This window comes from Opisthocomus hoazin, chromosome 8 (assembly GCF_030867145.1).
Source record: "Opisthocomus hoazin isolate bOpiHoa1 chromosome 8, bOpiHoa1.hap1, whole genome shotgun sequence".
In the NCBI taxonomy this organism is placed as follows: domain Eukaryota; kingdom Metazoa; phylum Chordata; class Aves; order Opisthocomiformes; family Opisthocomidae; genus Opisthocomus; species Opisthocomus hoazin.
The window spans coordinates 50,565,314-50,590,650 of NC_134421.1; the positions used below are offsets into that span (position 1 = coordinate 50,565,314).

A 25,337-nucleotide genomic window follows, 5' to 3' on the forward strand; every position below is an offset into this window, starting at 1 on the left:
TTTCTTCCTACTTGCTGAATCGATCCAGTTGCACCGTGCATGGGGGGATGGAGCACTGCGCGCTTGCTCGCACCCTGGGCCGTGTGAGCAGGGGGTGTGCAGCAGAGCAGGGGCAGTGCGACGAGAGCGGGGCCATGGCACGAGAGCAGGAGCAGAAACGCTTGCTGCGGAGCATTGTGCCAGCCTGTTCACATCTCCACAACTCCACAGGCTAGACAGAGCTCACCCACGAATTTGGACAGCCGGTTGTATCCAGCACGAGCCCATGAATGCAAAACATCTTAACACATCTATTCTTAATGAGAGTTAATAAGGGGTCTCCTTACACAAATCCTTTCCTGTTTGCTTTGTGGTCAATGTGGTTAGCATGGTGTGGTTTCAGTAGTCTGAGTAGCAGCATATCCAACACTTTTTCAGAGAACTCCCTGGAGTACACATACATGAGGCAGAAATAATGGGACTAAAAAACTACAGGCTTAATGAAAAATGTAGCAGTCTAGGGGAGGTTTGAAAAAGGCAAATTGGAATGAAAGTAGAACTGAAACAAATTCTGAGGTAGCTTTTAGCTACCTTAGCTATGTAACTGCTCTGTTAGTACTAACACTTGTGCAAAATGTGTGTATCAGTTTTTCATCTTACTTAATAAACACTAACTTTTCAGAAAACTGTAACAATTATGAAGATCTGGAATGTATGCCATAATAATTATGATAAGCGTCTAACTCTAGTGTTTTCCAGAAATTACTATTTAGTATTAATCTTTAAACTTGATTAACCATTTTTTTTCCTGTCATGCATTTCAGCAGACAGATATCAGGTTACTGGAGGGACATAACACTGCCACACAATCTGCTACATGCAGTTTCTGTTGGTAGATTTTCTCCTATTTGGGCAGAAGAATTAAATAAATGAGTCCTTGCCAAGCAGTTATAGATATTAAATGGTAGTTGATTTAACAGCTGTGGCTGAAAATGGGAAGATATCATATGTGTTACTGTGGGTAGCACTCAGGTAATTATTGCAAAGTAATCTCAACAGGAGAATAATTTGCAAATATTTACTACACTGTTACCCTTCTTCAGGAATTTCTCACATGCAAAACCAGAGATGTTTGAAACCTGCTTTTTGTGGTTTGATTAAAATCATTGAGTAAACTCCCTTTGGTGAATTTACACTGTTGCCCTTCTCACCAGCCCTTCGCAAAACAACACTCGATATTTCGGATTTGCAGAGCTACCCAGATGGCTAATGTATCTCAGGTAAATCCTGTAAACACTGCACAACTAACAAGAAAACAGGTTAGCTTTGCTTTCTTTTCTCTTAACTGTAATTCTCCTCATATGGAGACAACTTCTGACAGAAAGCGCCTTGGACCCAACAACTTCTCAAGTTACAGCTGTGACTTGATTGTTAGCTGCCATACAAGTATTCTGGAATGTTATATTCCCTGAATCTTATTGGGGTGGCAATTTTTGAAACAAATATAATTCAATGCACGGGTGGGACTTAACTACTGCAAAATTTGCAGAATATTTTAAGGCAGCAGTTAGAAACACCTCCTAAGGATGGGTGAGTTCTTGTGACTTGTTTCTTCTGCTATTAGGTAGTAAGGTACTATGCTAATTCTAGTTGACTACACAGAAATACTCAAAATTCTCCCTTTTCATTGAAGTAGTTCATCATCCCAGTGTTTCGACTAAATCAGACATTAGAGTTCAAACTTCTCTTACTAAATACACTTTGGTCCAGATCACCAACCTTATCCTGGGCTGCATCAAAAGAAATGTGGCCAGCAGGTCAAGGGAAGGGATTCTGCCCCACTACTCTCCTCTGGTGAGACCTCACCTGGAGTCCTGCATCCACCTCTGGAGCTCTCAGCACAGGAAAGACATGGACCTGTTGGAGCGGGTCCAGAGGAGGGACACAAAAATGATCCAAGGGATGGAACACCTCTCCTAAGAGGAAAGGCTGAGAAAGTTGGGGTTGTTCAGACTGGAGAAGGCTGCAGGGACACCTTATTGTGGCCTTTCACTACCTGAAGGGGGCCTACAAGAAAGCTGGAGAGGGACTTTTTACGAGGTCATGGAATGATGGACAAGGGGTAATGGCTTTAAACTGTAAGAGAGTAGATTTAGACTAGATATAAGAAAAATTCTTCATTGTGAGGGTGGTGAGGCACTGGCACAGGTTGCCCAGAGAAGCTGTGGATGCCCCCTCCCTGGAAGTATTCAAGGCCAGGTCGTATGGGGCTCTGAGCAACACGGTCTAATGAAAGGTGTCCTTGCCCATGACAGGAAGGTTGGAACTAGATGATTTCTAAGGTGCCTTCCAACCCAAACCGTTCTATGATTCTATGATATTCATCCTCATTTTATTTGAAATATCTGGGCAATGCATATGTACCCATCATTTTGTCTGACATTCCCTTTTGTAGGATGAGATACTGTTTCCCTGCCTAACTTCATAGCCAGTCTGAGGAATATAATGTATATAATGATTTTAAAATATCATTTAAAGGAGTAGGTAAATACAAAAAACAACATACTTTAAAATATAAAGAATTTGATTCATGTTATTATGGTATCTTTTGCTGTCTTTTCAAGAAGAGAATGGAAGAGCTATCTTCTGTCAATTGACAGAGTAGAAATCTTCAATATTTTTGCAGTGTTTTGAAATAGAGTATTATTCAAACGAATATTCTCTAATGTCAGCATCATAATCAAGCTAGTACTTACATTTAGACGAAGTTGGTTAGTCCACTGACCAATTACTTTGTATTCTGTACTCTTGTTGGTGATTTGATACTGAAAAATATCATAGCGTCCAGGAGCATCTCCATTTTCGTTGAAGATAACAGGTGTTCCAGCACTCCCTACAAAATATTAAAAAGCAATTTGGATAAATATCTGTAATGCAATTTTCCATAAAATGTATTTTGGAGGAAATGTACTAATTAGAGATTGCCCAGGTTCTTCATAATGCAAGGCTAGTACGGTAATAAATCAAAATATCTCACAAAGAGGAAGTGTGTGTTACTATCATCACCACAAAATCTACCCTATCTATGTATAATGAAATAGTTTTAAAATATAATCTTTTGTAATTTTTTGTTTTGGTTGGTTTGTCGGGGGTTTTTAGTGCGTGTATTGCAGAACATTAGGAAATTCTGTGATAATACACATGCGGAGAAACTCCTTGACTTGCAGAAGGGCACAATTCCACTTCAGGATGTGAATACAGTGCTGTAGGCACAAAATAGCAATCTTGTAATGAACTTCACAAATAATTTCCCTGTTAAGTATGAAAATAATGTCATCAACATAGGAGCCAATGCTTATAAAGGATCTTGAGATGCAAGGGTCTAAATCTGGTCACGGTTAATGTGATCAGTTTCTAGCATTGACCACCTGTGTAAAAGTGCTTTATTAAAATAAATGAAGGCTAGCAGCTGTGATTGTTGCTCTGTCCTCTATACATGACACTACCTGACAGAAAGGGCCATTGCTGAAGCTGTCAAAAGTTATAAACCAACACTCTGTTCCCACTTTGATCAACAAAATGTTCAAAGATTGAAAACTACACTTCTACTCAGGCAATCAGGCCAGCCAAATTAGAACACATTTTGATGAATTCCCTGAAGATGACATCAAGGATCTGCACTCCTACAGAGACTTTTCAAAAACTACACAAAGTAGTAAAACATACTACTATCTTTACTAGAGAAAAAACCCAGACCACCACAAAACCTACCTCCCAATGTTTTCACATTTCTCCATATGACCAGCCAAGAAAAGGAGAATATCCAATTCATAGTATATTCCTACAGTATGACTTGTTAATGTAGTGCTAGTGCCTAGAGGCACTAAGTCCATCGAGAGTGGTTTCCAGAGAATGCCAAAAAAAAGCTTGAAATTTTCCATACGTATAAAGCAGAAGCTAGCCAGTAGAAGTGGGGCCAGCAATTTACATACTCCAGAATTTCAACATAAATACTTCTTCTTGTATGTCTGTCTGTCTCCCATAAAGTATTTTATTGTCTTTTTTTGTATAGCAGCTTTTATATAAAACTGATATCCAGAGAAATAAACAGTGCCTTGAGAGTGACAAGTGGCATATTAACTACTGTGACAATTTCACAGTACTGCCAGAAAAAATCCGGCTGCAAAAATTAGATGTGAGCAACCATGGAAGAAGAGTATCAAAAAATTATGTGTGATAAAGACTCAAGACTCCATGAAGATACAAGAGACTCCACACAAAATTTTTGAAAGCTCTTTGTGCTTTGCTTCCAATTTGACAGAATGAAGGGCAAGAAAAATGCCAGTGTACAATCTTCCAAGCAATGAAATTATTCTTCACTGCTCAAACAGAAGGTTGATCCAATAAATTTCTTCCACCCAGTAACCACATACTCAACTGTTGTTGGTACATAGGTACAGAGGTAACCTTCAAAATATCATTCTCAAGTAATGATGGAATTCATCTTTCCATTCAGCAGCACTTAAAAAGCTCATGGAAAGAACAGATATCTTTTACCAACAGATACGAAACATACTTTGTATCCCTTAAGACTAATGGGAACTTTGGATGTTCTTATGCTCAACAATAACAGTGTAAGCTTATGATCTATTGATGGTTTTAGAAATGTCATATACAAAGAGACAGACTATAGTACAGGCTAGAAACATCCTTCTCTTTGATGTAGTGGTGTTCTCAGCTAGAGTGTTACAGCATCTCACGCTGTGCACCTCAGTCGACAGGGATATAGAATCCTGCTGAATTCAGCTGTGACTCCAGCGGAGTCTAACAAGATCTTTCTCATATAGAAGAAATTAAATCAACCTTTTCCAAGTTAGTAAAATTAATCTTATTAAAAGCTGGGAGAAGTCACAGAAGATTCAGACCCACAAACACTGGGAAGAACACACTAACCCTCTGCTGAATAGCAAATTTTAGAAAGTACAATGACTGTCACAGTGCCTACTGTAAAGTAAATTTGCTTAAGTTCTAGAAATACTGCCATAAGTAGTAGATACTCTTAGCAAGCATTACTAGACCATTATTTCCATCTGCCATGTTTTATATTTTATGACTTATGTATGTCTTTCAGGTCATTGCTGCTTTGTGGAATGAAACATTTAATGGACCTAAACCAAGGAGGTATGCATGGATGGATTGTGCTAATAAACCATTAGCTACTTAACCAGGAAAGCAAAACTTAAAGACATTTGAAAAAAATCTTGGGATTTTACCAAGGGTTCTAAAAATTATGATTGCAAAACGGTAGCAGAAGCATTGAAAGTGTAAGGACATAATGAAACTAGAGGCCTTCAGGCTATAAATAAATCACAAATGGTTAATTAATGTTCTTAAAAAAATGTTAATCTCATCTGAAGAAAAATATACCTTGGTGGATGATCCAGATGAACGGTACATCTGAGAATGGATAGTCCACAAAATCAAACAGTTTTCTAAGAAAATATACATTGTTGGATAGTCCATCAAATTAAAGTGAACACTTCTGTGGAAAAACTGATTAACACTGTGTAGAAATCAGATAATTGAACCATGTGGAGAAACACTGTTGCTGACCAGAACTAATACGATAGCTGGAGACATGTTCAGATTTGGTATATAACACTAACAAATGCCATTGGGTTGTAGAATTGCCTGTTTTCTTGACAACCAGATATGCAGAACTCAGCACTCTTGATATCTGGTTCTGCACTGCCACATACGCTTATACTGTATCATTACCATTACAGGAAATGTAATCTATAAAGCCTTTGACACGGTCCCCTACGACATCCTTCTCTCTAAATCAGAGAGATTTGATGGGTGGACTGCTCGATGGATAAGGAATTGGTTGGAAGGTCAGAGCCAGAGCGTAGTGGTCAACAGCTCAATGTCCAAATGGACACCGGTGACAAGTGGGGTCCCTCAGGGGTCCGTACTGGGACCAGTGCTGTTCAACACTTTCATCAATGACTTAGACTGTGAGATCTAGTGCACCTTCAGCAAGTCCGCAGATGACACCAAGCTGAACAGTGCAGTCAACATGCCAGAAGGATGGGATGCAATCCAGAGGGACCTGGACAAGCTCGAGAAGTGGGCCTGCAAGAACTTCATGAGGTTCAATAAGGCCACGTGCAAGGTCCTGCACAGAGATCGGGGCAACCCCCTGTGTCAATAAGGGCTGCGGGATGAAGGGACTGAGAGCAGCCCTGAGGAGAAGGACTTCGGGGTGCTGGTGGGTGAAAGGCTGGACGTGAGCCATCAATGTGTGCTTGCAGCCCGGAAGGCCAACCTTATCCTGGGATGCATAAAAAGGAATGTGGCTAGCAGGTCAAGGCAGGGGATTCTGCCCCGCTACTCTCCTCTGGTGAGACCTCACCTGGAGTCCTGCGTCCAGCTCTGGAGCCCGCAACACAGGAAAGACATGGACCTGTTGGAGTGGGTCCAGAGGAGGGACACAAAAATTATCCAAGGAATGGAACACCTCTCCTAGCAGGAAAGGCTGAGAGATTTGGGGCTGTTAAGCCTGAAGAAAAGAAGGCTGCAGGGACACCTTATTGCAGCCTTAAAGGGGGCCTGTTGGAAAGATGGGGAAAATCTTTTTAGTGGAGCATGTTGTGACAGGACAAGGAGTAATTGTTTTAAACTAAAAGAGGGTAGATTTCGACTGGATATAAGGAAGACATTTTATGATGAGGGTGGTAAAACACTGGAACAGGTTGCCCAGAGAGGTAGTGGAGGCCCCATCCCTGGAAACATTCAAGGCCAGGTCAGACGGGGCTCTGAGAAACCTGGTCTAGTTGAAGGTGTTCCCTGCTCACCACAGGGGGGTTGGGCTAGATGACCTCTAATGGTCCCTTCCATCCCAAACCATTCTGTGATTCTATTCTATGATCTTAGTTCTAGTTTTATGCACTGTTTAATTGCTCCGCTTAATGGTCGTTGAGGACTGGCTGCTGAATCTATATGCTTTCGTTGTTGAGAACAAGTAATACAGAATACAACATGGACCTGAGGTATTAAGCCCAGGTTATATATATTCCAGCTTAGATAAAAAAATTTGGGAAACCACACTGAATAGTTCTTGGACAGGATATTTATCTTAGAGAATGAACTTGGATATCCTCCTCCAGGAAACACATTTATTGGGCACCACTATAGGAAAACTGTACCTTTTGCTTAGGAAAAATGTCCCTGTAATGCTAGTGTAAACTACCTGAGAAAATAAAAGCAGCCCACTTTTTAAAAATAATATAAATTGATTTTTTTTTTCTTAATTTGTCAGCAATCACGTAACAATATAGTTAAAGAGCAGTGAAGGAACTGTGCCTTTGGGTCTTTTCACATTTTATTCTCTGTGTGGTTATGGTGCCATGAGTAATTTTAACCCATGTTTGACTCAGGTAATTATATTCAATCTGTCACCACCTTAACTAAATTTTTAATGCATTCTGGATGCCTAAAACAGAAGTATGTCATAGAACTTCAACAGTACATAATAAGCTTGGCTAACTATGGAAAATCATGTGTGGGCCTTTAGCTTCATCTTTCTTTCATGCCAATCTTTTTTTTTTAATATATAAACATAGTTACCAACTTATTTTGAGATCTGCTTCTGAAGTCGCTCTTTGTTAAGCAATTCCAGAATACTTTTAGAAAATCTTTATTTTTTTTTCCTGATGTATAACTGTAGAATGACACGTGTAAGCAAAATTTCAAATTTCATAATGAAGCATTGTTCAAAAGGTTTACAGGCTTGTTTTGAAACCACACTCTTTTGCAGTTAAAAAAGTAAAACAAAATAGGAAAATGCAGCTCATTTAATGTCCTTGGTTTGTAACGGAAAGACCAGTAGTTCAGTGTCATGGTTAGTATAGGGTGGAAGTGTTCATTTTTCGTTACAGGATCTACTTCACCGAAAGTGACAAAAGGGATAATATAGAGTGAGAAACACATGGAGACAGAACTCCATCCATTCCTCTGTTTCTTCGAAGACAGCGCAAAGCAGTTACTTTGCCCTGACAGCAGAGCTGTGGCTACGTCCAATAGCGTGATTCAAAATACAAAGAAATACTGGATTGTGCACCTGAACTGGTATCCTGAGATTTTCAAGCCATGAACATAAGCATTTGTCTGCTACTGGGCACCCTTTTAACAGCCATATATACTGTATGTTGTGGTCACCTAAAAGTTTTGGACTCTTTGCTGTATTGCATACCAAGTCGCTTAGATTTTTTTTGAACACTGAATGGCTGATAAATAGATCCTGCTTCAAAATCATTCCAAAACCAGACTAATTAAATAATCTTCTATAAACCCTATAGAAGGATGCTTTGTAGAATAGTTCTGTCACCATTCATTTGAAGACAATCCATATGCACAGCATAGGAGAATAAGCTACATTTTATTAAGCCAAAGAACATATTTACTTATTACAGATATAAAGTAATAATCTGGCACTGAAAGAAATTATCCCTCCTCCTTACCGGTTTACAGCCAGCAGCATTAAACAGCTCAGGGCGTTAAGCTAGCACATTAGCTAAACATTACTGAAGCAATGTGTCTGTGACCTCAGCTGTTTACAAGCCTTTCAAAATGCAGCTTAAACTAGCCAGAAATGTTATTTAGAGAAGAAAAAATGTAAAATGCGTGAGGTTTTTAATTCAGAATCAAAGATGTAATGGATCTTTTTGAATATTTAATGCCTTACACTGATGTCAAGGAGGACTCTTTCTGATAAACAACTATTTTATGACAGGTTCTTTGTATACTGAACTTGAAAATTCACATTCTTCTGAATAAATCCTTAAACAAATACCTTGATATTCTTAAGAAGCTGCTCAGCAACTACCTTGTCCTGCATATGTCTACTTTGTCAAGTTACATTTCACGTGAATTTGAAACATCCCCACTCCTAATGCAACTGGTAATCTTAGTTTCCTGTGAGACTATGGAGTGCACTTGCCCAAATGCCTTCCGGTGAAGTTGTTCTCTTACATGTCAGGTGGTGGAAATGAAGTGGAATCATATGAAAAACACAAGTTCATACGTAGTAGTGGCCAACTGCATATTAAGGTGATTGATCTGTAACTGTTCCCCGAGCTAAGAATAGTGGTGAGCCTTATTTAAAAAAAAAAAAAAAAAAAAACAGTTAAATCAACAACCTTGGAGTTTTCTTATGTGAAAATATTTACTAAAAATTTACTTATTACGAGGCACAGCTACTTCAGTGTCTTGACAAAAGCGTAGAAAAGGGGCTGTGCTGGCAAGTCTCACAACTGCCATTTACAGAATATCCCAACTCTAGTGGAGCTGATTTCATTACAGACCTTGATACCAGATACAAATCTATCACTTTACCAGGTTTCGGTGGTTTGATATTAATTTCATTTTTTAAACTCAAATGAAAATTACTTCTGCTAAGTCTTCATCCTTTGAGCTGCTCCACATAGGCTGTTTTATCTGTCACAAACCCTAATGCAGTCAGCATGGATTCAAGGGTATGTTTAGTGAATGGAAGTCAAGCAGTTTATTGTACACTGTAATAGAGTTAACTGTTGTGTATCAGAAATTTCAGAACGCACCGTCTGTTAGAAATTGCCTTTACTGGAAAACTCCTCAGATTTGTAGGATCTACCCTTATTTCATTAATTTATACTATTAGTTTCAAGTGCTAGAGTTGAGGGTTCAGGGTTGGTTTTTTTGTAATTAGCATTTCATTTTAATTAGCTCTTAAAAGGAAAATGTACTGCAGAGATGTACATGAATTAAATTGTTCATACTAAAGTAGAAACAGGGAGAGTAACCATTTCAACTTGCAGTACTGAGAGTTCCCATAGAAGAATGCATTTGTAAAATTAAACAAGAAATTTGCCACCAAGAAGTATTTCGAGACAAATGAAATAATAGAAGGTTGAAATTGAATCAATTTAAAGAGTAAATACTAGATGTTAAAACATTTAATACTTAAAAAAATATACCAGAGAACTATAAACAAGTAATCAGAACTAACAAAAGTTAATTTGTGAATATGAGGCTGACAGACAGGGGAGGAATGCACAGCGTATCAAACTATGAAAGATTTGTGATAAACGAAGCCATTATCAGCCCAGTGTCCATGCAGCAGACATTTTCAAACAATAAGCAATGTGGTTACTAAAGCAATAAATGATGATTCTTTTACACCCATTCAAAATCTGAAAAGACTTCTCTTTATGCTTACCCTAAATGTCTTAGTTCAGGATTAGGACAATAACACAGGATTGCATGCAGTTGCTGTAAACATAGGCGCTTACTGCTGTTTTAAATATCCTAAGATACTAGAGACATCCACACAGATATGCAGAATATGCATATGACAGAGTACCTGTGCCTTTCTGAGGCAGCAGCTGGAGGCCAGATGGATACCCTGAGGTATCTGAAACGGCATTCGATGCCCGTGTTTAGGCAATTTATCTTACTTACCACGGGGCAGATTCTGGTTGTTCATGTATGATTGCACAAAACAGAACCAAAGAGAAACTGAGAGTGTCACAGGAAATGAATTATATACACATTTAGGGCATGTGTGTTATAAATTGTGGTGGTAACCACTACAAGGCTTATAGAGAAAGTAACAAATCTGATATTAAAATAAACTGATATAAATCAATTCCATGTCAAGCAGTACAACTTTATATTATTAAATCTGATAGACAAGATAGTTGCGATTCTGCAGAGATAGGTATAATTTATTTGATGTCTTGATCCTCAGCACAGAGAATGATTAGAATTATGTACTTCTGTGAAAGGAAGAGTTCATTCCACCCCTGCCTGAGAACATCAGTCAGGGGAGGGTATCATGAGCACATGGTATTTAAAATAAGAAATATCAAGTATGTTTATCAGTGCTTATTAAAAACAGTGATCTAGATGAAACTCTGGTTCATGTAGTCCTTCTGCTACTAATTGCAAGAAAAATATACAAGACAGAAATTCTTCTACATATTCTTTGTTCCCTACATTCTCTTCCCGGACATCTGCTATTGGCCACTCTCAGTAAACATATTACACTCATGAAGTTTTTGTTCATATCTTCTAACCAGTAATACTCAGTCCAGGATATAAAAGAACAGAACTCTAGCTCCACTCTTACAGCACCTTGAGTCTACTCACAGATGAGAAGTATACCTGTAATACAACTGCATCACAGATTAAACTTCATATTTTGCCAGATAAAGAATTAAAATTGCTAGACACCAGTCCTGCTACAGTGACATAGTATCGTGAAGGAAGCTTCTTATTTCCCTGCCTGGGCTGATCCCATTCTTCTCTGCACAGTGAGGCTACGCCTCTACATTCACCTCTCCTCCCAGACGTGGGGCAGTGCTATGTGAATGACTTTCCCCACTCCAGGGCTAACTGGGAGGGTAGGAGATGTAGATGAGCTTCTTCACAGGTAGGTGCTAAAGCAAGACAGGCATTAGCACCATGCTATTGGCAAAAAAATCCATCAGTCCCGGGAAAGGAGTGTGAAGAAAGATTCTGGTGGGGTAGGAACTACTGAGGAACAGAAAACAAGCCCCTTTGGACATCCTCCACCACCTTATCTTTGTTCCTTTCACCTCTGCAAAAGGGACAGCCCTGTCCACACAATTACACTAGAGTAGATAGGAAGGGGGATTTGGGAAGAGAGGAGACAGAGAGTGAGAGAAAAAGCTTGCCATTCCCTACATGTAGCCAAAAAATTCAGTTCTACCAGCATACTTGGAACAATCCAGCATGTTTTTATTCTGCACTCAGGAAATCCATAGAGACAAGTTTGTCTTAAAATCTCAGCATAGATTGTGTGCCAGAGAAGACTGGTTCAGTCCTGCAGCTGAAGAACCCACTAAGCCAAAAAAAGCCAACGGGCTTTGTTGTATGCAATGGGGACACATAACTCAATCCTTTAACAATCAACATGACAAAATTGAACTGCAAGATAAATAACACTCTAGTAACATACTAAAATATTCACAAGCTGGTATGACATCTAGTACAAGCTAACAATTTGTACTGGAAAAGGAAGTTATAAGAGGGTCATTAGGTTTTGTGGGTAACGACTATAGAAATGTGTAAATAAATGCATAACTTTTTGTTTGCATAATATTGTAGACTGGATAGTATCAAATGTTCTTGGGTGGAAAATGTTAATTTTAATGTTATCAAGTATATGTTCATAGTTTTTTAAAATGTTGTTGCTGGGTATTTTTTCTTTTAAAATGTATTTTGCAGCACCAGTAATAGCATTTCTTGTAATCCTTCTGAGAAGAGTTCGTAATTATGATTTTCCACAAGAAAAAAAAGGAAATACGGTAGCTTACACATATACTGGGAAGTAAGTGGGAGTGAAAGTGTGAGGAATCTTTACCACAAATATAAATGCAAGCCATTTGTTTCAGTATTGCCAAAATAAATATACTTCAAGTAGACATGTATTTCTCAACAGAAACACAATTATCTTCAGTCCTTAGCAAAACAATCATACAATAGATGCCCAGTTTAAAAGGGTCTTCATATCATTTACTTTCATTCCCATGATTTTACGGGCAAAAGAACTCTTCCAAGAAGCTGTAGCTACATGGTTCCATTGGAAGAGATCAGAAGAGACTGAGGACTTCCAGGAGTGTCCAAGAACTTCTGCATTAGCAGTTTTTTGTTACCTAAAACTCTATTTAATATATTTCTAGGAAGAACAGAACAATTCACACCTGAACATAAATCTGTCCATCATCTTATCTCAGAGTATACAAGAAGGACACACCAAGATGCGTGAGAACTGTTTGTCACGAAGAGCATGGGTGCGCCCTGCCTGCATCTGTCTTCAGCAATAGCCGGTCTCCAATGCTTCATCAGATACTGATACCTTTTCCATTTTTACTGCTTTCTGACATTATATGGGAAGGCAGTGTGGCGCTTCACCCCTCCTTCACTTTATACTTTTTTTATTTGTTGTTCCTGTTTTACTAGTCCCAGAAAGATGTACTTATTTCAGCACTACCGACCTCTGTCACTGAATACACAGTACTTCCACTGGGGTCACCTGCCATGGTCATCAGGTCCTATCTAAGTAGGTCGAAACTAGAACACTGTGTATTATACAAGAAAAAAACCTGTTCCCTTCCTGGATTAATGCTCATGCATCATTCTACAGCAGTGGTCCTATTACAACAGATACAAGTATGAATATTCTTTTTTTTCCCTCACTCTTTCTTTATTATTTTAATCTTTCAAAGACTTCTGGCCAAAGTTTTGTATGAAATTCTGGTTTTCTAAGGCTCCTCCTTTTTTGCATTGATAATTAACTTATTTCATGTGGAATAAGCATTTCTGCTCAGTTCTAATAAAAGGTACACTTGCAGCACAGTTTCTACTCCGCATCTCACTTTTGTCACTCTGAAACTTTTCAGGTAAGGCCCTATCAAGATGACAACTGGAAGAATGTCTTTCAGGTGATAACCAACTTTTCTCATCAGCTTGTGCTTACTGAATATGGGAAGGCAGAGATGAGTTACAGCTCTCCCATTTCAGACTCCAATCTGAGTATTTACTTCAGGCCAGGACAAAAACGTGCCATGCAGGCACATACACACCTATGTGGACTTTGGAAGTCAAAAGACACTAAGATAAAGTGTTTCAGATAAGGAAGCAACTTTGTGAATATCAGTAACTCGCAAGTGCCTGTACAGTCTCGAAAGATTTCTTCCCTTTCCACTCCAGAACAGTACCTCTGGTACTCAACCATGTGAGAGAAAGGAGAGGGGAGATGTGGAGCTAAGTGAAAGCCCTGCCCAAATGGAGGTGGTGGTCCTGTAAGGAAGTGGATCAAAGAAAGCCACACATTGCTACAGGAATCAACACAGAGACTGTGATGGTCGGGAACTAGTTAAACTGCAAGGGATGTCTGCAGAAAAAAGGATTATCTGAAGAGCTATCTGTACTTCCAGCTGCTGTGGGACAGAAGTTTTGGGAGTTTATTCAGTTTCTCAGGAAGCTCTTCCATACTAACAGATTCCTGAGGCCGATAGGAGGCAAATAAAAGTGCTTTGCCACAGGTGACAGCTGCCTAGGGAGCAAGGCATTATCCTAGTGAGGAAAGGTAACTACCATTTTCAGTAATTGTCAAAACGGCATCAAAATGGGAAAGCGGGTAAATGGTCCTGCTAAGAGACATCATCCTCAGTACAGGGACTTCGCTCCCAACTCCAGCAGAGCTTTTATTTGTGACTCTGCTCCTCTGTCTCCAGACTCTTCTTTTGAAGTCTTCACCTGATGAGCTCTCTGTTCAGCAAAGTAGGGCTTTACATGGAGTTACTCTGCACTAAGGTCACTGCATGTACTGAAGCTGGTGGCTGGGCTTTGACACAGCTTCTGTCATCAGCTTCTTTTTCACCATGATAATTTTAAATAGAAAGTTTGGAATTAGACAGGAAGGATAATAGTCACTCCCTTAGTTAACCTAGACCATGGTCACAGTTCTCAAATATCAAAATGTGATTCATCATGTTAATAGTGATGTGTAATGACTGTGGTATTTCACGTCTAAACTTTCATTCTTTTTGCAGAAATTGCATATTGTTAGAATAAAAATGAAGAGGAAACAAACAAAAAAGAAAAACATTGTCATATTATCACAGTTGAAATAATCGATTGCAAAGAAAATGAACTAAACAATTTCCTGTCTAAGGCTATACAAAGTGTAGTTGATCTACCAAAAAAAAAAACCAAATCCAACATACAAACTTCATCCAAAAGCCATGTCCTATGAGGATGTTCTGAAAGCACACAGGCAATTTAAGATTCCTCAAACAAGACACTTCTGCATCCTTAACTCTGTCTTATTGGGATTGTCATAATGACACAGATGTTACTCCATTAGCATTCAGACACCTGAAACATAAATGTCATTTTCTTCTCTGTCTGACTCAGCTCCACTTCACATTTTCCTTCACAGGCAGCTTAGTATGACCAATGGACTATCAGTCATCCTTGAGTCTGGTTCGTCTTGCCAAGCAAGATCCTATTTGACATCAAGCTATTTCCCGTTGCTTCCTGAGTGCAATAAGCTGTGTGATAATTAGAATAATTAGGCATGTTAGAAGTATATCAGGAAATTTTCTAATATTGGTTTCTATCAGTTGACAGGGATCACAAAAGGACTTCCTTCCAGGGGTTCAGCTGGGGCTTAAACTCTGAGGTTTAGAGAGGCACCATTGCAAAGTGGAATTGTTAAATATCTGTAATTGCTAAATATCCATAACCCATTTTGTAGCTAGATTTCTTTTCTACAGTTTACATCAAAAATGAACTAACTCACACAACCATGCACACATATGCACACACAGGTCACACTTGGGTCACACCTCAATTATCACAAAAATTTTTGAGAGAGACATCAAGCAGAGATGTCCCTGTCTGAATCACAGCTTTAGATTTTCCTAAGTATCCACGGTAACGTTATTTCAGCCTCATGACCTTATCATGTCTTATTGTTTCATGTTTCTAGAATGCAAAACAGTCTAATACAATTCCCAACAAATACTACGTTAGTCATTAAAGTACTACTCTGTGCCGGAAAGATGAGGCAGACTAGAGAGCAGAGCAGTTAGTGAGAAGTCTGATGTGCTGCAGCAAGGAAAAAATGCCTGAAATTCCTGAGTCCTTCAACTCTGCATGGCAATAATTAATGTATTGAAGTCAAAGGATAACATATAATTTCTGGGTTTTTATTATCTTATTTCTTTGTAATTACAGCAACCATTAGTGAGTAACTGGTGCCCAGTGAAAATTTACTCTGTTGCCATGGTTGTTTCAGGTAATTATAGACCTATTAATCTCCAAAGACGCAAACCAATACTAATGCTATATCTATAAAACATTTAAGAAGTAATTTTAATTTACAATGTTTTACACAAAGTTTATGGGTCACAGCCTTACTGAGGAACTGACTGAAATTTGGAAGTGAAGTTATTTAATACAGCTATAACCTACATACTAACTCCCACACTTCCCATTATTTAGAGACTCTGCTTTAGAGATCATATTGACCTTCCAGGAGGTCAGTCAATGGAATCTTTCACTACTTGCTTTTCAGAAACTTCTACAGCAATGTCTATGCTAATTTTGTATCTTCACAGTTGTTGTGAAAGAGTATAACTGATTTTTTTATCACTGACTCTTTTGCCTAGGATAAAAGATTATTCACCTGTTTACTTGGAGCATATTAGAATCTGTTGATATTCAGAGAAGTAATTTACTTTTATTGAAGGCAAATGAGCACAATGTTTTTTAACAGCATAACAAATCTATATGACAGGAACAGTATATTTTCTGAATGGCTAATCTCTCCATTCAAGGAGACTGATGATGAGTGTACTACATTAATACATTTTTACAGGTAAAGTTCTGCATTGTCAGTGAATAACACAGGCCTTAGTACTAACGCAGTAAAGATTTAGATTGTACATCTCAATCTTGTCTACTGCTATAAGAAATTAACGTTCCAAAAATTACAAGTAGAAATACTGACCACTAACATTTTTACTATTACTGAAATTTTACAGCTAATCTTACAAATCTTCTTTTTGGACCCCCGATATTAAGTTCTTCTTGTAAACGTGGGAGAAACTTTTTAGCTTTCTTTAAGAAGTTCTGAATCCTCAGGGCCACAGAGAAAAGCTTTCATATGCAACCAAGATGTTATTCAAAAAAACACATGGTGCAAAAGAATTGCTCAAATTGTATTTTTAATCTTAGAATTTAAAGGCTTCTTTGCGGGCCTGACTCAAGACATCTTGGCTCATGGTATTGGAATACTTAGTTATAGTAAGCAATATAATGACAAGTGCTAATATTAGACTTCCTCCAAATCTTGACATTATCTTCCCTACATAACTAAAATACGCAATGATTAAAAGACATATTCATCAAACAATGTTGAATTCTTCCTTCAGAATCATACGGAAGACATAAACTCTGTTTAATGAGTTAAATCAGGTTTGCAACTGATCTGCACTGTGGCAACTAAATGAAAGTTAGGAAAAAGTTGCAAAAGCAGGAGAGAAATTTTATAAGTATGTTTGGCTCAGAATTTCTAAAATAAATCTTTATAGTTTATCACTGTGCAAGGAGAGTTACATAAAAACATAAATCCACATTTTTTTCTTCTTTTGCCAGGTTATCAAGGTTTTTAACATTTAATATGCTGGTTTACATTTAAATCCTAAAAATATATTATTTTCAAAGTCAGCAACAAAAACGGATACCATTCTTCCCTCAGCTCATACTCAATCATAGTAACGACGCTATCCTGATTACCTGCTTATGACAAAGGGTATTTTTTATCTGATTAAAATGTCAATAGGCCTATCAGAAGCTCATGGAGTGCAGGGACCTGTTGAATTGCCTAGAGATGAAGTCATATATCTTGAGTTGGCAAAAGGCATACCTAGCAAGAGGGCCGAACCCAGTAATATTGGCTTGAAAAACAGACAGACACACACACACAAAAAAAAAGACAAAAATAAGACCATCAGACCATCTCTCTCCTGGTGTAATTCAGTGCATGTAAAAATAAGCTTTTAGGACTGATTTGGAGAAAGTGTAGATTGGGTTATCAAACCCATCTGATTATTTCTAGATGTCCAAAATCTAAGATTACAGCATTTAAAAATAATTCATAATGGAAAGTCTAGTACCTAGATTCCATGCAGTTACTGGAACTCATATAATCCTGGGTTATGTCAAGTATTTAACATAAGCAGAATCTTCCCAGATGTTTGAAGCCTTGTGAAGTCTCTAATAATAGCCACAGATTGCGTGCATTTTGTGTTTCCTTGTCATCATACCCTAGTTTGTTATTTTAAATACGTCAGTAAATCTAGTGTTTTCACTGGTAACTGTGATGCAATACGAATATTTAACTGCTACCATGAAGTATTTCAAAGATCACATAAAAACACTAATTTGCCAATTATAGCTGTACCTGCTTAAAATAATTTAATCACTCTTGTGGTTTGTTAAAGGAAATGCTGTACTATTTTTCTATTGCACTAGGTATGTGCCACAGATACCTGGCAGATTTAAACTGGAAAAGGTCTTGTACAAATTCTCATTTCCTTTTGCTATTTCCCTGTAAGATGGTTGGACTTCTGTACCCTGTATGGGTAAAAATCAATATTTGCCTCTGAGCCTTCAGAGCAGACCAAATCCCCTTACAAAAGAAAGCAATTTTTTTGATCCAAATTTTGCTTTGGTTCAAAAGACAACAAAAAAAAGTGTGATAGTGGACATCTCTTCTTATCATAACCTAAGCAAGTGCAGTGGGACACAGCCTGTGCTAATTATTACAACTTGCACAAGCTTCATTCACAGTTGCATCCATCTATAGGTGGCATTAAGTCCAAAGAGCTGAAAATTTAGAATTTGCTGATCCAGTTGTGTAAATTTCAACACTACACATGACCACTATTTGAGGCTTTTAATCACATTGGCTGATTTCATAAAAAGATGATTTAGAGACTAATTCCCTCCCAGATCCCTACAAGGACAAGATTCTAGATGCTAATCTTGCAGAAACTGCCAAAGAGTTACAAAAAATGCTTCAAGGAAGGATCCTACCTCAGAGAGAGAATACTGTGTTTTTACCACACTTTTACTTTCTTGAATATTTAAACTATAAGTTCAGGCCACTCAAATATTGATGATTTCCATGCCCATATTGTATATCCTTATCAACAATCACTTTATCACCCATTAAAATCCCAATAAAATAAGAGAAACAAAATGTGATTTCACATTCAGGAAAATATCACAAACGCTTTTCAAATTCTTAAAGTAACTTTACCGCTGCAGTTATTTGGAGCCTTTTCAGATTTTTTTCCTTTTAAGGGGAAACTGGATTATGTGAGGTGTGTAGTTACAATCCTAGTAAGTTAAATAAATAAGTAACGTAAATAAAATCCTGTTTTCTTGAAACGCATCTGGGCTTTTTGCTATTTTTACAGCCCAAGGAAGCCTTAGGTCATACTTACAGCTGATTGTCCCAACACATCTAGCCAGGAAAGACTGCAGGAAGGTAATCCTTGAGCTACTGCAGAGAAGCCAGTGCGTTCACATAGTATAGTGCATTGTACCTGAGCAGCACAACCTCCGCAGCCAGCACAGCTTTGTTAGTACCATGCTGGATCAGGTTTAGTAAGCCCCATGTTGCAGCACTGGCATAGATTTCCTGCTCAAAGCAGTCACAGGGAACTAAAACAACCCCTCATCACTGCTTTCCACTGTACATCCTTACTGCCTTTTCACTCTTTCCTTTCTTTGTCAGCCACCTACACAACTCTCTACTCCACCTCATGAAACCTGATAGTGCCAGCCAGGACCTTCACCATATGCTGTGTATCATCTAATCTACTATGGATGTATAGCTCAGTACTTGGAACTATCTCACAGTATTTACTGAAATTTCACTCTTTAAAGGGGCTTTTCTGACACTTGCATTTGGCAAACATGAAAAAGTTCTAGTAAAACAGCTTTAACATATTCTTGACTGGCTCATCTGATTGAAAACATCTCATAATAATACTCCATTCTGTTATAAAAGCTGCTGATTCCTTTCTTTCTCTCACATCCCTGGCTGAAAATATATTGTCAAAAACCATCGTCTCTCATTAAAGGAATTCACTTTGGAAAAGAAGCCAATTGAAATAAAAGAGTGTGCATATACAATTTTTTCGCTCCCCCAAAAAAATCGTAGAATCATAGAATCAAAGGTTGGAATGGACCTCTAAGATCATGAAGTCCAACCATCCACCCAACACCACCATGCCTACTAAACCATATCCCGAAGTGCCATATCTACCCATTTTTTTAACACCTCCAGGGATGGGGACTCCACCAACTCCCTAGGCAGCCTACTCCAATGTCCGACCACTCTTTCAGTAAAGAAATTTTTCCTAATATCCAAACTAAACCTTCCCTGATGCAACTCGAGGCCATTGCCTCTCATCCTATCACTAGTTACCTGGGAGAAGAGACCAACATCTGCCTCACTACAACCTCCTTTCAGGTAGTTGTAGAGAGTAATAAGGTCTCCTCTCAGCCTCCTCTTCTCCAGACTAAACAACCCCAGTTCCTTCAGCTGCTCCTCATAAGAATTGTTCTCTAGACACCTCACCAGCCTCGTTGCCCTTCTCTGGACATGCTCCAGCAACTCAATGTCCTTCTTGTAGTGAGGGGCCCAAACCTGAACACAGTATCTGAGATGCGGCCTCACCAGTGCCAAATACAGGGGCACGATCACCTCCCTACTCCTGCTGGCCACACTATTCCTGATACAAGCCAGGATGCCATTGGCCTTCTTGGCCACCTGGGCACACTGCTGGCTCATGTTCAGCTGGCTGTCCACCAACACCCCAAGGTCCTTTTCTGTCAGGCAGCTTTCCAGCCACTCATCCCCAAGCCTGTAGTGTTGCATGGGGTTGTTGTGACCCAAGTGCAGGACCCGGTACTTGGCCTTGTTGAACCTCATACAGTTGGCCTCAGCCCATTGATCCAGCCTGTCCAGATCCCTCTGCAGACCCTTCCTACCCTCAAGCAGATTGACATTCCTGCCCAGCTTGGTGTCATCTGCAAACTTACTGAGGGAGCACTTAATCTCCTCATCCAGATCATTGATAAAGATGTTAAACAAGACTGGACCCAAAACTGAGCCCTGGGGAACACCACTTGTGACCGGCCATCAGCTGGATTTAACTCCATTCACCGTCACTCTCTGCACTCGGCCGTTCAGCCAGTTTCTTTATCCGGCGAAGAGTACACCCATCCAAACCATGGGCAGCCAGTTTCTCCAGAAGGATACTGTGGGGCACAGTGTCAAAGGCCTTACTAAAGTCCAGGTAGATGACATCCACAGGCTTTCCCTCATCCACTAGGAAGGTCTCCTGATCATAGAAGGAGATCAGGTTGGTCAAGAAGTCTTGCCTTTCATGAATCCATGCTGGCTGGGCCTGGTCCCCTGGTTGTCCTTCACATTCCCGGTGAGCGCACTCAGTATGAATCGCTCCATAATCTTGCCTGGCACCAAGGTCAGGCTGACAAGGCTGTAGTTCCCCGGATCCTCCTTCCGGCCCTTCTTGTAGATGGGTGTTACACTGGTGATCTGTCCGTCATCTGGGACCTTCCCTGTTAGCCACGACTGTTGATAGATGATGGAGAGTGGCTTGGCTAGCTCCTCTGCCAGTTCCCTCAGCACTCTTGGGTGGATCCCATCTGGCCTCATAGATTTGTAAGTGCCCAGGTGGCATAGCAACTCATTAACTGCTTCCTCCTGGATTATCGGACGTTTGTTCCGCACTCCTTCCCTAACTTCCAGCACTGGGGACTGACTACCCTGGGAATAACCATTCTGACCATCAAAGACTGAGGCGAAGAAGGCATTAAGTACCTCAGCCTTTTCCTCATCCCTGTTGGCAATATTACCCCTCACATCCAATAAGAGATGGAGACTCTCCTTGGCCCTTTTTTTGTTGATATATTTGTAAAAACAGTTTTTGTTTTCCATGACAACGGTGGCCAGAATGAGTACTAGGTGGGCTTTTGCCTTTCTAATTTCCTCTCTTCATGAACTAATGAGACCCCTGTACTCCTCTTGAGTCATGTGCCCTGTCTTCCATAGGTGGTAGACCCTCCATTTTTTCTTGAGTCCCAGCAAGATCTCCCTGTTCAGCCAAGTTGGTCGTCTTCCCCATTGGTTCGTCTTGTGGCACATGGGGAAAGCCTGCTCCTGTGCCTTTAAGACTACCTCCTTGAAGAATGTCCAGCCTTCCTGGACCCCTTTGCCCTTCAGCACTCTCTCCCAGGGGACCCTCTCAACCAGCGTCCTGAACAGGCCAAAGTCTGCCCTCTGAAAATCCATGGTGGTGGTTTTGCTGGCCCCGCCTCTTCACCTCGAACTGAGAACTGAGAACTCTGTCATTTCATGATCGCTAAGTCCAAGACAGCCTCTGGCCACCACATCTCCCACCAGTCCATCTCTGTTAGTAAACAGCAGGTGTAGCAAGGCACCTCCCTCGGGAGGCTCACTTATTAGCTGTGTTGGGAAGTTATTACCCACACACTCCAGGAACCTCCTGGACTGTTTCCTCTCTGCTGTGTTGTATTTCCAGCAGATGTCCAGTAAGTTGAAGTCCCCCATGAGAACAAGGGCTAGTGATTGTGAGACTTCTGCTAGTCTGTTGTGGAAAACTTCATCTGCCTCTTCATCCTGGTTGGTTATTCTATAACAGACATCCAGCAGGATTCAACCTTTTCATCACAATCATCGAGCTCTATACAATTGACGCAGTCCCTAACATACAGAGCCCCCCCCCCGCCTCTCTTTCCTCGCCTATCCCTTCTGCAGAGTTTATGGCATCCATCGCAGCACTCCAGTCATGATAGTCATCCTACCACATTTCTGTGATGGCAACCAAGTCCTAGCTGTCTTGCTGTACAATGGCTTCCAGCTCCTCCTGTTTATTGCCCATGCTACGTGCATTGGCATAGATGCATTTGAGCTGGGCTGTTGATCTCACCCCTGACACTGGCATGCCACGCCTGGGCCCATCTCTAATGAGGGTTATGTCCCCATTTCCCTTTGAACCTAGTTTAAAGCCCTTTTGATGAGCCCTGCTAGCTCGTGAGCAAGAACCCTTTTTCCCCTTTGAGACAGCTGGGCTCCTTCTGTCACCAGAAGCTAGAAGATCTCCTGGGAGGGTGATGTTGGGATGCCAGGAGCGGGACTGTACCCTGCCCGCACGCCTTCCCTGCATGCCCTGCCTGCGTCAACTGCTGCACTGCGCCCTGTTTGCCAGCACTGATCACCACGTTCCTGGTCACTCGTGCTCCCCGGGGGCTGCTCTTGTATGCGAGGGGGTTTGGCTGCTGTCGCACTTGTCCCTGCCCACACCGAGTCAGAGCAACTCCCTCTTTCCCGTTCGGGGGGGGGGGCAGGAGGGGCCTGGGGTCTCCTCTCTCCCCCGGAGCTTTTGCTGCCTTGTCGCTGTGGTTTTGCCACTTCAGAAAGGGTCCCTCGGCGTGAGCCTCCACTCCAGAGCCCTCCGCCTTCAGTGGCTTCGCCGAAAAGTCAGTGTCTTCCAGTTTCCCCAATTACGCAGATCAGTACTTGAACCTACATGGGAAGGAAGGCAGATTTGACTTCTAAAAAGGATACCTTTGAAATGTTGTGTACACAGGATTTATTCTCAAAACGGACGTCTGGTAGTCCTGACAGGTACCTCCAGCACAGGAATTAACCTCAGCAGAGCAGCACATGACCCCTTGCTAGTTGTTCGTGACTGCCTTTTCACTTGGGTTTTACAGATATTACTTACAGTTTCAACTTGTACACCTAGACTTAGCAAGGATCAAACTCTCCAAGTAAAATATTGTTTGGTTGGTCACATACCAGCCTCTTCTCATGGGTTTCCTTCTCTTGGCTTACTCTGTGGGTGTGGCTTGCTCCCAGCACTGTTACTGTCACAGCATCCTTACCACCCCTGTTGCCACTAGGGAAAAGCATTCTGTGCACACCATGCAAATTTGTGGAGTCCTGGCTGGACGAGAGGGGACATAGTTTGGTGCGTTGAGCAACCCAGGTTCTGATCCAGAGGTGAGCCTTGGGAGCAGCTGACACGGAACCCTGCTGGGAAGGGAGAGCGACGAGCTCGGGACACTGGAGCAGGGGGAACGTCACCGTTTCCTGCCACACTGTCACTTCCTTCCTGCCACGTTGCTGTTTCCTGCCACAGTACTGTTTTCACTTCGAGATGCAGCTCTGCACCAATCACAACGAGTTGCAGTAGTTTTGCCTATATATGGGTTGGGGTTTTAACCATTCAGATGCTGTAATAGTTTTGCTATATAAACCTTGTTTTGCTGACTAATAAAGGTGTACGATCATACTCATATTGGGGTCACATCGTTACAACGGTCCGTTACCCACGCCTACACAAATTAACCAATTAGTTAGTCTTTCTGCTCCTGTATCTGATAATACCACTGATATTGCTACTTACTCCTAACTATCTGCCAGTTTCTATTCAGCAAAATTCTAAAGCTCGTAGTGCTGCACTCTGATATCATTCTCAGCTGCACTCTGATATCAGTCTCCAAGCATTATATGCAGTTCTGCAGGGTTTAGAGGTTTTCTTGCAATCAGTGTGAATTCTTCAGGTGTACAAGTGCCAGACTGAGAATTTTCACCTCTCTTCTTGCATTCAAAGTATATGCATTCACATGCCAAGGTTCAGCTGGAGTGGTCTCACCTGATGATTATGCAAGATTGTCCCTCATACCTGTCAGATGATATTTCACATTTTGCCTTCTGTTGCTCTTTTTTCACTCTCTTTCTCACTGTGAAAATTTTTATCTAAAGATTATAAAATCCTGTTCTGATCATTACATTCCTTTTATGCTCTGCTTTTATTTCTTATTGCTTTTCTCCCTAGGATGGCTCTCTATCAGAATAAAATCACTTCATGGGGCAGAGTTCCACTTCATAAACAGTTCTTGAATAAATGCAGGTTTAAATATAAGTAATCACCAAAATCATGAGTTGGTTTCTGGAGAAACATCCTCCTGAAATTCATGCACCTAAACTGATTTCCACTGCTTGATAATCTGATGGACTTATTTAAATGAATGAGGAATGGTGTTTCACTGAGCAAAGCAAAGTTAATAAATCCTGACAGATCATTCAAGACCCATCGAAGAGCCTGTCCAGAAAACAGTTTATTCACAGTATTATATTTACAGCTTGTGTCCAGATGTTACACTGTCAAAGCAACGTTAAAAACAAGAACAAAACAAAAAAATCTTCCTCTTTCATTTTGCAAAAAGACACTTATATTTGCCGGATCATTTAGAACATTTTCTTTACAGATAGCATCCAACATATTAAAAAGGTTTCAGTCTTTTTTATACAGGCTCTCTACAGCTACAATCAGCTCTATAAAAGAAGATCCTAATTTGCTCCACTCAGGCTATGCATGGGAGCTAAAATCCACCTGTGCACCATCCGTTCTAGGATTGAGAATGTGGAGCAATGAACAACATTTAGAAGAGCAGGATAATGATTCACAACACCACAAAGAGAGCATCAAGCTATTCATCTAAGTCTGTAATGATCATTTCCTAATACAGTGACCTAAATCTAATCAGTGATGCATGGCAATATATGAACATGCAGTCTTTACCAACTAGCAATACATCTCTCCTGTAATACGTTGCAGTCATTAGACTCCAAGTTATATATAATCAGTTAC

The 25,337-nt window shown here is 40.2% G+C and overlaps 1 protein-coding gene across 9 annotated transcripts in view; it reads right to left on the reverse strand.

Moving 5' to 3' along the window:
* Positions 1-25,337, reverse strand: part of GRM8 (glutamate metabotropic receptor 8) — a 393,783-nt gene that overhangs the window by 79,625 nt on the left and 288,821 nt on the right. For all 9 annotated transcript variants that reach the window (XM_075428851.1, XM_075428850.1, XM_075428849.1 and 6 more), the window contains one exon: positions 2,736-2,872. In XM_075428851.1, coding sequence (XP_075284966.1) covers positions 2,736-2,872 — 137 coding nt within the window. The remainder of the gene's footprint in view (positions 1-2,735; positions 2,873-25,337) is intronic.